The 15,580-nt window shown below is 52.2% G+C and overlaps 1 protein-coding gene across 2 annotated transcripts in view; it reads right to left on the bottom strand.

The window, feature by feature from the left end:
* Positions 1 to 15,580, bottom strand: part of DNAH2 (dynein axonemal heavy chain 2) — a 141,794-nt gene that overhangs the window by 18,841 nt on the left and 107,373 nt on the right. For both annotated transcript variants that reach the window (XM_083706475.1, XM_083706476.1), the window contains exons 58-75: positions 14,515 to 14,654; positions 14,116 to 14,263; positions 13,559 to 13,698; positions 13,210 to 13,420; positions 12,555 to 12,671; positions 11,637 to 11,778; positions 11,155 to 11,324; positions 10,909 to 11,025; positions 9,504 to 9,668; positions 9,077 to 9,202; positions 7,983 to 8,131; positions 7,776 to 7,842; positions 7,332 to 7,482; positions 6,652 to 6,800; positions 6,181 to 6,314; positions 4,939 to 5,083; positions 3,916 to 4,115; positions 2,501 to 2,627 (exon numbers count right to left, since the gene is read on the bottom strand). In XM_083706475.1, coding sequence (XP_083562601.1) covers positions 2,501 to 2,627; positions 3,916 to 4,115; positions 4,939 to 5,083; positions 6,181 to 6,314; positions 6,652 to 6,800; positions 7,332 to 7,482; positions 7,776 to 7,842; positions 7,983 to 8,131; positions 9,077 to 9,202; positions 9,504 to 9,668; positions 10,909 to 11,025; positions 11,155 to 11,324; positions 11,637 to 11,778; positions 12,555 to 12,671; positions 13,210 to 13,420; positions 13,559 to 13,698; positions 14,116 to 14,263; positions 14,515 to 14,654 — 2,598 coding nt within the window. The remainder of the gene's footprint in view (positions 1 to 2,500; positions 2,628 to 3,915; positions 4,116 to 4,938; positions 5,084 to 6,180; positions 6,315 to 6,651; positions 6,801 to 7,331; positions 7,483 to 7,775; positions 7,843 to 7,982; positions 8,132 to 9,076; positions 9,203 to 9,503; positions 9,669 to 10,908; positions 11,026 to 11,154; positions 11,325 to 11,636; positions 11,779 to 12,554; positions 12,672 to 13,209; positions 13,421 to 13,558; positions 13,699 to 14,115; positions 14,264 to 14,514; positions 14,655 to 15,580) is intronic.

The following is a 15,580-nucleotide window of genomic DNA, read 5'->3' as shown; positions in this document are numbered from 1 at the left end:
GGCTCTTTTGTTCGGGGCTTCCATCTTGTTCCACCTTGTGGCAGGTGGGAGTCCTGTCGCGACAGTCTTCAATAAAGACCAAGCCTACTGGCTGCTGTTTTGCTCTGGTATTCCTGGCTGGTGTCCTTGTTTTTTTGTCCAAGGGAGCCCTCAGATTTGCGGTGAAGAGACAGGGGTGCCATGGGTGGCAGGGATCAGCACCCTCTAGGGACAATGGCCCATAGCAATGTCCCCTGGCACAAACAATGACGGCCGGTTATGGCAGGGAATCAGCTGCCTGAGCCTTCCTTCAACACCAAGGCCCTGCCAGAGCTGCAGTCTTACACCAGCTGAGTCCAGACACCAGCAATCTTGCTGGAGCCCGCCAGACAGTCAAAGGCATCCGACATTATTTTGAGACCATGTAGGAACTGGTAAGATTGGCATCTGCCTGCTCTATAGGCTTGGTGGGCGAAATCTTCACGGTTTGCCTCTTCAGAAAATTGTCTCTCCAGTGAGGAAGAGCCTTGAGAAGCCTCTGTGTTGTGGGGGGGGGGGGGACGGGGGGACTCAATGGCAACCGTCAAGGTAACCAGGAGAACGTTGTTTTCAGACCTGCCTCCTCCTCAGCCTGGCTGACTTTCTTTTGCGTGTTGATTTCTCCTTGCAGAAATGACATTTTCTCCACCGGCGCCATGCTCAGGCAGTGGGAGAAGAAAGGATAACAAAGGAGGGACCCAAGAGGATAAGGAGAGGTAAAAAACAAAGATGACTCTTCTTTTTTGTGTGTGTACGGGAAGTTATTGAAAGCGGGGAAAGGGAAAGGCAAATAAGGTCGAAAGGACAAAACCCGAGGAGAAATGCTGCCGAGCAGACACGAGCGGGGAGGGAATGCGAGACCAGAGAGAAGGAAAAGTTGCCCTGGGTCTGGGCAAGGCAGGAAAGAAAGAGCCTAGGCCTTCAAAGCTGTATGGCGGGGGCAACCCATTTCTGGACACCTCCCTCCCGCTGCACAGAGAATAAAACTACCAGTACCATAAATCAGATTGCGCAAATCTGTTCCGTGCTTGGAATGCTGTGCATTGCATAATTCAATGGAGTGCAAGGCTCTATAGCTCTGGAGTTAGAGCACTGGCCTTGTGAACTGAGGGTCGTGAGTTCAGATCTCGCTGGGGACTTTGTTATGCTTGCACAAGCGATAACCTCCTGAAGTCTCTGCCCATTTGATGCTGCTGAGACATTTGTTCCCGCTTTCCATACCACTGCCATGCTTCTTCTTTGAGAGCCGGTGTGGTTCAGCGGTTGGTGTTGGACTAGGATCTGGGAGAGACCAGAACTCAAATCTGCACTCAGCTATGAAGCTCAATGGGTGACATTGGGCCAGTTAGTCACTCTCAACTTAATCCACCTCACAGGGCTGTCATGAGGATAAAATCGAGAGGCTGAGAACTGTTTACACCACCTCAAGCTCCTCGGAAGAAAGGTGGGATTTAAACACAACAAACTCACTAAATAAAAATAATAATTCTGTGTACACTGCTGATCTCTATATGTTAAGATACTGCAGAGCTGGAAAAGGTGCAGAAAAGGGCAAGCAAAATGATTAACGGGCTACAGCAGCTTGCCTATGAAGGAAGGTTGCCAAAATTTGCTTTTTTTACTTTAGACAAGAAGAAAAGAGATACACAATACAGATGCATACAATTGTACATGGTACAGAGGAAGCAGATAAAGAGTTTCGCTCCCTCTCTTATAATACGAGAACCCAATGGGCTCATCCAGCAAAGCTTAAGATCTTTTTTGCAGGTAAAGATTCAAGACAGAGAAAAGGAAAGACTTCTTCACACGGCACATTGCTAAACTATGTTTTGCTACGGCAGTAATTAGCGATAGCCACCAATTTGATGGCTTTAAAAGAAATTAGACAAATTTATGGGGGCTAAGGGATGCAGGTGGAGCTGTGGGTTAAACCACAGAGCCTAGGGCTTGCCGATCAGAAGGTCGGCGGTTCGAATCCCCGTGACGGGGTGAGCTCCCGTTGCTCGGTCCCTGCTCCTGCCAACCTAGCAGTTCGAAAGCACCTCAAATTGCAAGTAGATAAATAGGTACCACTCTGGCGGGAAGGTAAACGGCGTTTCCGTGCGCTGCTCTGGTTCGCCAGAAGCAGCATAGTCATGCTGGCCACATGACCCGGAAGCTGTACGCCGGCTCCCTCGGCCAATAAAGCAAGATGAGCGCCGCAACCCCAGAGTCGGCCACGACTGGACCTTTACCTTTACCTAATGGGGGCTAAGGCTATCAAGGGCTACGCGAAATGATGGCTATACTCCGCCTCCAGGACCAAAGGCAGTACGCCTCTGCATGCCCAGTTGCTGGGGATGAGGAAGGGGTGAGTGCTGCTCTCGCACTCAGGTCCCGCTTGTCCGCTTCCCGTAGGCACCTGGCTGGCTACAGTAATAGAAGGCTACTGAGCCAGCTTGGCCTTTGGTCTGATCCATCAGGGTGGCTCTTGAGCTCTTACCACTCCCCCGCGCAGGAAGAAGTTGTACTCGTCCATCTTGAGGTTGCCGGAGACCTCCAGGATCTTGGCACACATCTGGAAGCTGAAAAGCAGCTTGTGCCGCTCAAAGAGGCCCCGACAGGTGTACCTAAGAGAAGCCACACAGAAAACGGAAAGAGGGGTTGGAGCTCAGAGAGAACTCACAGCAGCCTCCTTTCTCAGATATGCTTTTCTTATTTTATTGATACACCAAAAAAGGAAAAAACGAAACAAAAATACAAATAAAGAGTGATAGACACTATTAATTACAAATCAATAAAGCAAAAAATGGTCCTTGAACTATAGACCCGACCTCCCGTCTATTCCTTATTTCAATTATATATTATTTGTTGCCAATACACACTTTTATCATAGATGAACTAATTATTGGTTTATCTGAGGCCTCATATCTTTCTTAAAGCGACTACTGAAGTTATTCAAACGCTGCAACAGAGTTTAAAGTGCTATAGCTGTTTTTCAAATAAACTTTGAAGACTTCCCATTTTGAGACAAATTCCCGTTAGCTTTTGATTAGGGGGGGATTTCATCACTCTTCCATTTTGTAGCAATAAGAACTCTTGCTGCCACTGTGGCATATAAAAAAATACTTTTCATTTTTTGTGGAATATCCAAATCTGTAATCCCCAGAAAATAAGCTTCTGGTTTTCTCATAAAGAAAATCTTTATCATTTTTTTGTAGTTCTAAGTGGATACTCTCCCCAAATGCCTGGATTTTCTTACATAGCCACCACATGTGATAGAAAGTGCCTGATTTGTCTCCACACCTCCCACAGTTGCTTGGGACACTTTCTCAGATATTCAAGAGGGTGAAACCTGAACTTCCAGCGCCTGTCTGGAACAGGCGTCCTGTCATTTGACAAAGGTTAAGGGGTGATATGATAGCCATGTTCCAATATATAAAAGGATGTCACATAGAGGAGGGAGAAAGGTTGTTTTCTGCTGCTCCAGAGAAGCAGACACGGAGCAATGGATCCAAACTACAAGAAAGAAGATTCCACCTAAACATTAGGAAGAACTTCCTGACAGTAAGAGCTGTTCGACAGTGGAATTTGCTGCCAAGGAGTGTGGTGGAGTCTCCTTCTTGGGAGGTCTTTAAGCAGAGGCTTGACAACCAGATGTCAGGAGTGCTCTGATGGTGTTTCCTGCTTGGCAGGGGGTTGGACTCAATGCCCCTTGTGGTCTCTTCCAACTCTATGATTCTATGATTCTATTTGGACTAAATGGGGCAAGTCTGAGGATTGTAGAGAACTTCTCCCAGTTAAATTGAGCATGCCTCGTTCCTCAGGAAGGAGACCCCAAGGGCATAGATTGCCAGGTGCAAAAGGGAAAGGAGTTGTGGCAGTGGTTGGCACTCCCCCTGGCACGAAGTGGGTTACCTGTAGACGGCATAGGTGTGGTATTCGTTGAGGAAGCGGATTCTCTCGTCCAGCTTGGTGCTCCGATGGCTCTTGTTGATGCTGAGGTTGAAGAGGTCGATGTAGGCATCGAGGGAAAACTGGTACATGGGGTCGATCCTGCCCATGTCGTTGAGGACGAAGAAGAGGATGGACGCCCGCTGAGCACATGGTCGGTAGGCCTGGCGAGAGCACGTGCGGCAGGTGAGTTGGCAAGCAGCCGGAGAGCAGGAACAGGATGCCCACCAGGAGATTGGCGGGGGTGGGGAGCCACTGGGGGTGAATCAGCCATGGGGTGAGACCTCTACCCCAGCACACAAACCACTCACTCCCAGAGAAATGACCTTTCCTGCAGAATCAGTACTTCACCAGTCAAAGAGCAAGTTACTAGCCCCTATGGACTGTGGAGAAGCCCAGGAGGGATTCAGGCACAGCATCTGCACCCACAAATCTTCCTCAAGACCCTCAGTTCTGGGGGGGATTCCACCTGAAGTTTATGAAATACGGTATCACCTGGAGAAAGTGGATAGAGGAAAGTTTTCTTCCCTCTCCCATCAGACTAGAACTTGCAGACATCCATGAAGGTGGATATGGGAAGATTCAGGACAGACAAAAAAGAAAGTGCTTCTTCTCACAACACAGAGTTGAACTACGGAACTCCCTGCCACAGGAGGCAGTGATGGCCAGCAACCAAGAGGGCTTTAGAAGGGGATTAGACAAATTCATGGAGGCAAGGGCTGTTGGGGGCTACTAGCCACAATGGCTATGCACTGTCTCCGTGGCCAGAGGCAAAATGTTTCTGAGTACTAGTTGCCAGAAGCCATCGGAGAGGCAAGTGCTCTTGTGCTCAGATCCTACATGTGGGTTTCCCTTTGGGGCCTCTGGTTGGCAGTGTGAGAACAGTATGCTGGCCTATGAGAGCCATTGGCCTGATCCAGCAGGCCAATGCTCTTTGGCCAGCCTCACGGCCTTCTCGCACAGCCAAGGCGAGCTCTTTCCCCTCACCTCCCGGGCGGTGTCAATTTTGATCTCCGTGGTCTCGCTGGTCTCCAGCTGCTCTGTGACCTCGGTGGCTGTGACCTTCGAGGTTTGCAGTGTGTTCACAAGCTGCACATCATCCAAGAGGGAGCCCGTGGCTTCGTTCAGCAACCTGTGGAAAGTGGGAGAGGTGAGCCCAGGGAGGAATAATAGAATCATAGAGTTGGAAGAGACCACAAGGGCCATCGAGTCCAACCCCCTGCCAAGCAGGAAACCCCATCAGAGCACTCCTGACATATGGTTGTCAAGCCTCTGCTTAAAGACCTCCCAAGAAGGAGACTCCACCACACTCCTTGGCAGCAAATTCCACTGTCAAACAGCTCTTACTGTCAGGAAGTTCTTCCTAATGTTTAGGTGGAATCTTCTTTCTTGTAGTTTGGATCCATTGCTCCGTGTCCGCTTCTCTGGAGCAGCAGAAAACAACCTTTCTCCCACCTCTATGGGACATCCTTTTATATATTTGAACATGGCTATCATATCCCCCCTTAACCTCCTCTTCTCCAGGCTAAACATGCCCAGCTCCCTTAGCCGTTCCTCATAAGGCATCGTTTCCAGGCCTTTGACCATTGTGGTTGCCCTCCTCTGGACACGTTCCAGTTTGTCCGTGTCCTTCTTGAACTGTGGTGCCCAGAAGTGGACACAGTAGTACTCCAGGTGAGGTCTGACCAGAGCAGAATACAGTGGCACTATATTCAGGGGTGCAAGCGAGGGCAGAACACCTGTGCCCACTCCCCAGAGGGCCTGAGGACCAGAAGCAGAGCCCTGCAGCTTTGCCCAAGAGGCAGGGAGGGAAGGATGCCTCCCCTGGGCTGGAGAAGCCCCAGATGATGGAGGAGGTGGGGTCTGGGCCTGCAGAACTGCTGGCTGAGTTTATGGGGAAGAGAGGAGAGGAAAGGGCAGACTTTCAACATGATGCTCAGCCTCCACAAAAGGTAAAGGGGGTAAAGGGAGTGCAGAACACAGCAGCCACCTTCCTTCTCCTGGTCAGTAAGGACTGCCACATATCACCCCACAGGCCCAACCACGTAGGCTTTGTGCTTCACTACCAGTTCCTTCAACTTTCCTGAGGTTGCAGCAAATGCTGTTTTTAAGCCATTGTTTACATGATGCTCTTCAGGCACAAAGCGTCTGCACACACACAAGTGACGAACCCTCAAAAGGATCCTGTTCTCCACAGCACCTGCATGTCCCCTTGCCGAACCCCGTTACCTCAGGATCTCGTCCTCCAGCTCCTTCAGCTTCCTTTTGCCAGCTGCGATGTTGAGGACCAGGTTGTCCTTCTGCTCTTCCAGCTCGGGCCTCTCTCTCCGGACCACAATCCCCAGCAGCTGAGCTTCCAGCCCCTGAAGAGGCCCAGGACACTCAGTACGGACCCCTCTGCCTCTCCCCCCACCGTTTGGCATGAAGGATGCTCCCCACCCTTTATGCCTGCTCTCCTAGCAATTCTTCTTCCCTCCTATGAAGTCTTCTCCAGGGGGTGGAATCTGTCCCTTTCCAAACCGCCTCCCACCTCAAATCCCAGGAGCTGGAAAGAATTCCCAGCATCGAGGCGGTGAGAAGCCTGGATGAGGCCACAGCCCAGCATCCCATTCTCACCAACCAGATGCCCCGATCGGAAGCCCATGAGCAAGACAGGAGCCCAGCAGCAGCGGCAACGCTCTCCCTGGTTGTGCTCCCTACCTGCTCTTTGACAGCAAAGTTGACGATGGTGGTCTGGGAGGACGTCTCCGGCGTGTAGTGTGGGTTGGGGAGTTTGGTGGTGAGGTAGAATCGGAAATCAGGATGGTATTCCACTTCCTTGTCCCCCAGCCTTATCAGCAGGCGGCCGCCTACAAAGACACACAGGTATAATAATAATAATAATAATAATAATAATAATAATTATTATTATTATTATTATTATTATTATTATTATTATTATTTATACCCTGCCCTCCCCAGCCAAGGCCGGGCTCAGGGCAGCTTACAAGCAATAATAAAAACAAGTTGAACGATTACAACTTAAAAACAAAATTAAAATACAACATTAAAATACTGAAACATTAAAATATTAAAATGTTGCCTCATCGCAGGAGGAGAAGGAAAAGAAAAAAGGGAAAAGGGAAAGAAAAAAGAAAGAGAGGGACGGAATCAAATACAGGTCAGGAGCAGGGTGGGGGTAGAATTAGGGGTCTTCCACATGGGCCCTCTTTCTCTCTGGGCAAGATGCCAGCCCCCTGCCAGGAAGCTGGCATCAATTCCTCCATCAAATTCCTCTCCCCCCCCCAAACCTCAAATCCCAAACCTGGATGAAATACGCAATCAGGTGCCCAGAGGTCGCCACCTCCTTTCCCAGCAGCAGGCAGAAGCCAGGCGCTCACCCACTTTGGTGACGGACTTGTTGAGGATGGGGGCCAGTGTGGGGTCCAGCTCCTCCTGAATGTTTTGCAGCAGGACCGGGGTGCCAAACTGGATGGCCGTCTCCAGGATGCGCATATAGTCAGGCATCTGCAGGTCAATTATCTTGAGGCCCTGTGAGAGGCAGAGGGGGCGGGGGCATGAGAGGGCCACCAGAACGCCTCTCTGGCTGCCACCCACGTCAGAGAATCTCCCAGGCAGGTAAACAGATGTTGGATCCAGCTGCTAGACCAACATCCGAATGCACGTCTGCTTTGAAGCAGGTACAGGGGGCTGAAATTGAAGGGGAACGAGTATTTGTATAGCCCTGCAACAGCAAACAGGGACAAGGGAGTAGGGTGCAGAAATCACAGGGCAGGGGGTTCAAACCTAGAGAAGCAAGCATCTGCAATGAAGTTCCTCCTTACTTTTTTGGCTTCCATGTTCTTGATCCACTTTGTGGCCTGGCACTGGGGGTCAATCATGAGAGGCCACCTGGCAAAGACACATTGGGGCTTGAGGTGCGTTGGGGCCCCTCGGCATCTCACCTTTGGGCTTCTGGGTCCCCGCACCCCCAATAGATGATCCAAGGGGAGAGGGCCGTGGTGGGCCTGAAAAGCCTCCCCAAGGCTCACCGGTTGCCTCGTGTGACAATGATCCCATTCTCGGTGGAGAAGTTGTCGGAGGGCAGGCCCTGGATGTTCCAGTTGCGCACGATGGTGGGGTTGGCGAGGAAGCTGTCGCAGGTGAAGCGGGGGCAGCAAGGCACATGGAGCTCTCGAGTCTGCAGGGGGGGAGCAAAAGCAGGCAAGCCAGTCAAGCCCCACTCAGAACGGCCTGCTCTTCCCACGAGCGGAAGGGGACCAACACGGCTTCCGAGCTACTCACCCGTCAGCCTGGCCAGCTGACACCCTGGGAGGCGGACACCGGCTATTTGTTTACAGTGGTACCTCGGGTTAAGAACTTAATTCATTCTGGAGGTCTGTTCTTAACCCGAAACTGTTCTTAACCTGAAGCACCACTTTAGCTAATGGGGCCTCCCGCTGCCGCCGCGCCACCACAGCACAATTTCTGTTCTCATCCTGAAGCAAAGTTCTTAACCCGAGGTACTATTTCTGGGTTAGCAGAGTCTGTAACCTGAAGCGTATGTAACCTGAAGTGTATGTAACCCGAGGTACCACTAGTCAAAACAAAAAAATTCCTTCCAGTAGCACCTTAAAGACCAACTAAGTCAGTTCTTGGTATGAGCTTTCGTGTGCATGCACACTTCTTCAGATACCACTGTATTTCATAAAATTTATACCCCATGTGGTGGCAAAAAAACCAAACAAACGTCAAAGTGGTTTGCAAAGAGAATAAAACCATAACATTATCAGTAAAAGCAACGTTCAAAAGATGAGATCTGCAGTCAATTCAAAGCAAGATCAGAACTCACATCAATATTCTACAGGTCTGGGCAGGCTGGCCTAAAGAAAAATGTTTTCAGCAGGTGCCGGAAAGAGCACAGCAAAGGCTCCGGCGCGATGTCAATAAGCAGGGAGGCCAGAGTGTTGGTGCTGCCACGCTGAGAGACTGATTTTTCACCATTGCAGAACGTGTATGATGTGGCACGTGGGGCAGTGCCAGCTCCTTGCTGCCAGCCTCGTGTCCTTCCACCAAGGGCGGGATTCTTGTAAAGGAATGGCGGGAAGGAGAAGCTGGCCTCTCAGGAAAGGACCACCAGGCTCACCTGCTTCATCCAGATGTGGGAGACAATGTCATCCCGGTAATTGGACAGGAAGGGCCCCATGTAGGACACGAAGGCGGCCGCCAAAAGACAGTCCCCCACCAGGTAGCCTATATCTTCCTCCAGGCCCTGCAGGGAAGGAGGAGGAGGAGATCAGGGGAAGGACGGAGCCCAGGAGATGGTTCCCCTTGCAAAGGGGCCCTTGGAGATGTTAAAAAGCTGCCACAATCTCTTTCCTTGCACCCCACATTCCCTTCATCTTCTATTCTCTGAGCTCAGCATCTTCTGTGACTTGTAGCCTCCCCTCACCCCCTTGCACGTCCCAAGGCTTTAGTCTCCCTTGCTGGGTACTAGAAATGGTCCTGTCAAAACTTCGCGCCCTACTCCAAGGGACAGACAGGGGTGTGTGGAGCAGCCCCCTGGGTCGTACCTTGACTGTTTCCTCCCAGCGGATCTTCTCTCCCGCCAGGCCCGACACCAGCTTGTCGGCTCGGTCCAGCTTGATCTCCATCTCCTCCGACTTCTTGCGCAGCTCCTCCTTCTGGGCCAGCTTCTCCTCGTACTCCTTCTTCAGCATCTCCAGCTTCTCTGCCACCTGAGCAGGGGTTGGGGCGAGGGTGGAGAGGAGGCCTTAGGAGCAGGTCCGTTGCCAGGGCCTTCCTCGCTGGGAAGATGCCTACAAGGGCTAGCCTGGGGTGATGCACAGAGGGAACGCCCTACCACCACCATTATACAACAGGGCCACATCTTACACAGAAGTCTGGTTCAAAGCACACACTCAAACTGCCCTCGGTTAAGCATCCTTAGCCTTCTGGAGCCAGCGTGCCAAGAGGGCCTTGCACCCCAGCTTTGAAAGCTCTTTTTTTGCATCAGGAAAACCCAACAGGCACATGAAGGGACTGAGGCTCACAGAGCTTTCCCGGGGAAAAACTGCTAGAGAGGTCACTTCCTTTGTCTTCCTACATGCATGCTTCCTTCCTTCCTGCTTGGGCATCCTTCTTTTTCTTCATCATGCTTCCAAGCTCACCCTCACATGCATGTCTGAGTTGTGCAGCCCAGACACCACTTCTGAACGTACAGTATTTTTTGCTCTATAAGACTCACTTTTTCCCTCCTAAAAAGTAAGGGGAAATGTGTGTGTGCCTCTTATGGAGCGAATGCAGGCTGCGCAGCTATCCCAGAAGCCAGAACAGCAAGAGGGATTGCTGCTTTCGCTGCGCAGTGATCCCTCTTGATGTTCTGGCTTCTGGGATTCATAATATTTTTTTTCTTGTTTTCCTCCTCCAAAAATGAGGTGCGTCTTATGGTCTGGTGCGTCTTATAGAGCAAAAAATATGGTACATTTTCTACTTTTGTAACTTAGATAGCAGTTTTAAACCTGCCTTCATTTTGCTACGGTAACTGCAGCTTCAAGACCTAGACTATGTAAGTAAACCCTATTTTTATTTCTTCAAATGTGTGTGTGATTGTTGTTTTTAAAGGGGGGAAAAGGGGTGAGACCAGGAAAATCCAGTTTGCCTTAAAGCATCCTGGTTTATTAAATCAACCTTGACTTCGCTTCCAAGTTTAGCTGCAAAGGATGGTACTCTGCTGATCTCACAAACATGAGCAAGGAAGGACAATAACTAAACTCTCCAAGTGTCTAAATCCATTCCTACAGCTTGGATTTAACTCACAGAATTTAAACCAGTCCGACTTCAACTGCGTGTGGTTGAGATGCCGCAACTTAAATGTGCATAAGATGTGGTCGCAATGCAATAAGAAGAGAGGCCAAGAGTCTCCATGACTCCTGCGGCCAAACCGCACTCCCGGATCGCCCTCGGAGGCCGACTGACCTCTCGGAGCCTCTCCTGAGCCTCGGCCTGGGCGGCCTGCTTTTCTGCCAGCTGGGCAAGGGCAGCATTCATTCGAATGCGTTTGGGCTCCACCACACGGTAAATGCGTCCGTACATCTGGGAAGGAGAAGGTGGGGAGAAGCAGAGGGTGGAGTGCAACCTGCAGAGATCGAGCCCCAAAGCGTCTTCCCACCATGCAAAGAGCTGCTGCCGGGCCCTTCCACAGATGGAGCTTTTGATGCTCACCTCCATGGCTCTAACCCACATGCACAGGGATTTGGCAGCCACTGAGACGCGCCCAATGATGTCTGGCTGGAAGTCCGGCTGAGAGCAGTAGGCGCTGATCTTCTTGAGCACCTTGTCGGAGATGTTGTCCTTGTCAAAGTAGACCAGCTGCTTAATGAAGTTGGGCTCACCTGGAGAAGCAGAATCGAGATCAGGGAAGCCAGGCGAAGCCAGGAGAGCCCTTTTGGGTCGTGCTGGTGGTACCAGACTCCTGCAACCGGGCCCCACAGAGTGACCAAAACAGGACAGTTCTGGGAAGCCCAAAAGCAGGCTGTCTCTAACCCTGGCGGCAATGCCCTCCCAGAAAAAAAGAGGTCTGGGGAGAGGGTAGTGGGACAGATGGAAAGGATTCCCACCCCCCTCTCTGCTGCATCACGGTCCAGATCCATGTTATCTGTCCGCACACATGTTGTCTCTGGGCCTGCTTTAGGTTCCTTACTTACCCAGCTGCTTCTTGGCTTCGGCCCAGGTGGGCTCGTTGCCTCGCAGGATCATGACCGCCTGCATGACTGTCTCCACCAGGGTGGGTGGGCGGCCATAAGACTTGATCTCGGTCAAGTCTTTCTTGTTGAGCGATTCCAAAGCCTGGGGGGAGGGAAAGGAGGGTGCAGGGGCCTTTCAGAAGCGGCTGCTCCAAAGGGAGAGTCAGGCAGGGATTCAGAGCATGGAAACAGGAAGGAAAGGGGGACACACACACACCCTTCTAACCCTTGGAGAGGAATGTAGAACATCCTAAATCTCCAGCCATCACCACACAGCTGGGAAATCCCAGCATGTTGGGGCTGCGCAGGGAGGGTGGCGCCAGAGCATGCACACAGGCACAGAAGGCTGTGTGGTTAAGAACATTACAACAGCCCTGCTGGATCCGCCCAATGGACCATCTATTCCAGCATCCTGCTGGCACAGGGCCAACCAGATGCCAGCAAGGAGGACCTGCCAGCAGCTGGCATTTGCAAGCATTGCTGCCTCCAACAGTGGAGGGAGAATACAGCCACCCTGGCTAGTAGCTTCCAATAGCCCTCTCCTCCTCCTTGGCAAATATCTCTAATCCTCTTTTAATGCCAAGCAGGTTGGTGGCATTACTGCCTCCTAACAGGGAAGCTGGGAGAGCGCCAATTTGGTGGAATGGATCTCTCCGTTTGCCTAGAGTCGGTAAGAAACACAATGCTGTTGTTTGAAGTGAAATAGTCGTGCGCATTGCAGCAGAGGAACCCTGCGGGTCACAAATCCTGCCAGCCCCAAACTCCGCTGTGCTGTTTGGTTCGCCAGAGATCTGGCACAGCTCTTACAGGCGGCCTAACTTAGCAGACCCTGCAGCCCATGGGGCAGGGCTTCTACAATGCCCCTCCCCTTCCTGCTACCTTCATGGCTTCCTCTAAAGCAGGCATGGCCTCCTCCAGGTCCCTCTGGGCGGTGTCTGCTAAAGCTTTGCACTTAATCTCCTCTGCTGCGATCTTCTCACTGTTGGCTGAGACCATCTGTGGGGAGAGGAGAGGGGGAGAAGTCTCAGCACCAGGGGTCATCAAACGTTTTCAGCAGGAGGCTGGTCCACTGTCCCTCAGACCTTGTGGGGGGCTGGACTATATTTTGACAAATATATATGCAAGAGCATCAGGCAGGTTTACTTGTGTCTTGTGAGCGGCAGAGGCTGGTGGTGGCGGCAGCGGCAGAGGGACAATGAGTGGTGTGCAAAAGGGCTCCAGAGAGGGGCTGCTTTAAATGGCGGCTGCTCGAGAGGGGCGCTCAGCCAGCTGCGGCTCAACAAACCCCAGCCCCCTTCCTCCTCTAGGCAGGGCGAGAAGAAGCCAGGAGGAGGGAGGGAGGCATCGCTGCCGCCACCGCGTGAGGGAGAGGGAATGAACATGCACGCTGGCAATCCACGTGCTGGCGAGCCACGCAGCGATTCCTGGACCGTCCGCGGGCCAGATCCAGAAGGCAACTGGGCCTGATCCAGCCTGTGGACCTTAGTTTACCGACCAAGGAGAGCATCCCAGGAGCCCGGACTCGGACACCCACCTTCTGCTGTTCATCAGCTTCTCGCTTCTGCTGAACAATGATGACCAGGTACTCCTCGCACTGCTTCTGGAATTCCGCCACCTTCCTCCTGGCTTCCTCCAGCTCCAGCGTCATCACCTCCACCTTCTTCCGGGTCTCATCGATCTTGAAGAGCCCGTTGTGGAGCTTGTTGGCTTGGTCTGAGAGCTCTTTCCGCTTCTCAGCCAGGAGCCTGCAAAAGGAGGAAGGGGAAGGCTCCATGACTGCTCTGCAGCCCAGAAGTTGGGCCGCCCATGGATCTCCATACACTCCCAGGCTCTCGGCCATCCCACTCGGCTTCCCTGGAGAGAGACCAGAAGGGCCCCCTTACTTCTTGTAGCCAGAGACCAGCTCCAGGTAGTTGGTCGGGGTGACGTAGTTATGGCGCCTCAGCTCCAGCAGCATCTTCTGTGAGTACCTGGCCACGGACCAGTGCATGGTCACAAAGATCCTAGCCACTCGCTTTTGCATCTAGACAGGATGGTGAGGAGGGAGAGAATCAGGGAGGAGTCAAGCGCTCCTATGGCTTCTAGAAATTGGCCATTATTGCCTTCATGCAGCTTGGAAGAGGAACCCTCACCCACTGCCTGCAGCCACGCATTTATTTATAAAAAGATATTTGTATACTGCTGCGCCATAAAAAATTCTATCAGTGGTTTACAGTGTTAAAAAGATGAAACCACACAACAGATTTTTAAAGAAATTAAATGCATCAATTAACCGCTGTGGATGGATGCACAGGGTTTTCAGCAGCCGTCTGCTGAATATCCAGTGTTAGAGTGTTCCGCAGGCACTAACGGCTTGGTTTCTCGTTGTCAAACGAGCCCTGCCAACCTTCAGGACGGCCCCCCTCTGCGCCGCTTTGGGAGGGGCAGGGACTCCGCTCACCGTGTCCAGGCTCCCCTTTTCCACGGTTCCCAGGTCCACGCCCTCCAGGTACTTCTCCGCCACTTCCAGGAGGGCATCCTTGGGCCACTCAGAGAACCAGTCGATGGTGGTGCAGTTCACCAGGGCAGGGTACTGCCGGATCCAGTTCCTGAAGCACAGCGGAGAGAGCCGTGGGGGCATTGCGCCAACGATGCCTGCCCCTGCTTCCCTTACTCCTTGGGCCTTGCCCTCGGCCCTCTCGTTTGCCCACCCCACTTAGCCTGCCATTAACGGCCATTTTTCTCCAGCCGCCCCTGTGTCCACCAGGGGTCGCTGTTGCTCCGAGCAGAAGCCGCCCCTGTGCCTGTCTAGACAGCAGCCTCTGCTCCGATGATCCCGGCAGCTTCCCCCTCCCCTCACCTGAACGGATCCCCGACTGGGCTCAGGCACAGCACCACGTGCAGGTTGTTCCGCACCCTCTCAATGAGGAAGGCAAAGAGGCTGTCCTGGCTCTCCTGGATGCCCTCTGTCCGAGCGGCATCTATGATGTGGCTCTGGATCTGGGAACGGAAAGGCGGGTGGGGGGCAGAGAGAGGGGAAAGAAAGAGGATCAAGGAAAAGGAACCTGTTGCCAGCTTTGAAACGCCCCTTGTGGGAACAACGAACCGCTCCGTGTCATCAGTCCAGGTGCTGCTCACTAGATCTGCCTCAAACTTTCTGTGCCAAGGAGAGGAGCAGAGCATGGTGGAATCATAGAGAGCTGGAAGGGAACCTGAGGATCATCTAGTCCAGGCATAGGCAAACTCGGTCCTCCAAATGTTTTTGGGACTACAACTCCCATGATCCCTAGGTAGCAGGACCAGTGGTTAGGGATGATGGGAATTGTATGCCTATGCCTGATCTAGTCCAACCCCCTGCAATGCAGGAAGATGCAGCTGTCTCATACGGGGATCAAATCTGCAACCTTGCAGCACCACTGTGCTCTAACCAGCTGAGCACGAGACTCTGAATCTCAGGGTCGCGGGTTTGAGCCCCATGTTGGGCAAAACAGGGGATTGGACTAGAGGACCCTCGTAGTCCCTTCCAGCTCTACAATTCTATGATTCTATGAACCTGGGTGCACAGAACCAGCATGGTAAGGCAGCTTCCTCTAAATTCCCCTCTAAATATAATTATTGGGGGTTCACTCTCAACCCCTCCAAACTCAGGTGCTCAAGGGGAGAGGGAGGGCAGGCAGGAAGGCCAAAGCTCCTGGAGAGGGAGGTTTTCAAGCTCTGCAGGTCTTCAGATGCTAGGGGAAAAGGCTCCAAGGCAGGGTCACAACTCTGAGACCAGGTATGATGGCCACAGCCCTACCAGAGTATCACAATGAGTGTCTTTCTGCAAGAGCCAGGTCCACACACACCTGGGGCTTTTTTGGGGGTGGGGGCGGCTTGGAATAGCTCCTTGGTCCAAAAAGGTGTCTCCTAATATGTAGCCTCAGTAC

The sequence above is a fragment of the Podarcis gaigeae genome, assembly GCF_964106915.1.
Source record: "Podarcis gaigeae genome assembly, chromosome: 13".
Taxonomy (NCBI): domain Eukaryota; kingdom Metazoa; phylum Chordata; class Lepidosauria; order Squamata; family Lacertidae; genus Podarcis; species Podarcis gaigeae.
The sequence above is the reverse complement of the archived record's forward strand: the minus strand, read 5'-3'. Positions and strand labels throughout refer to the sequence as shown.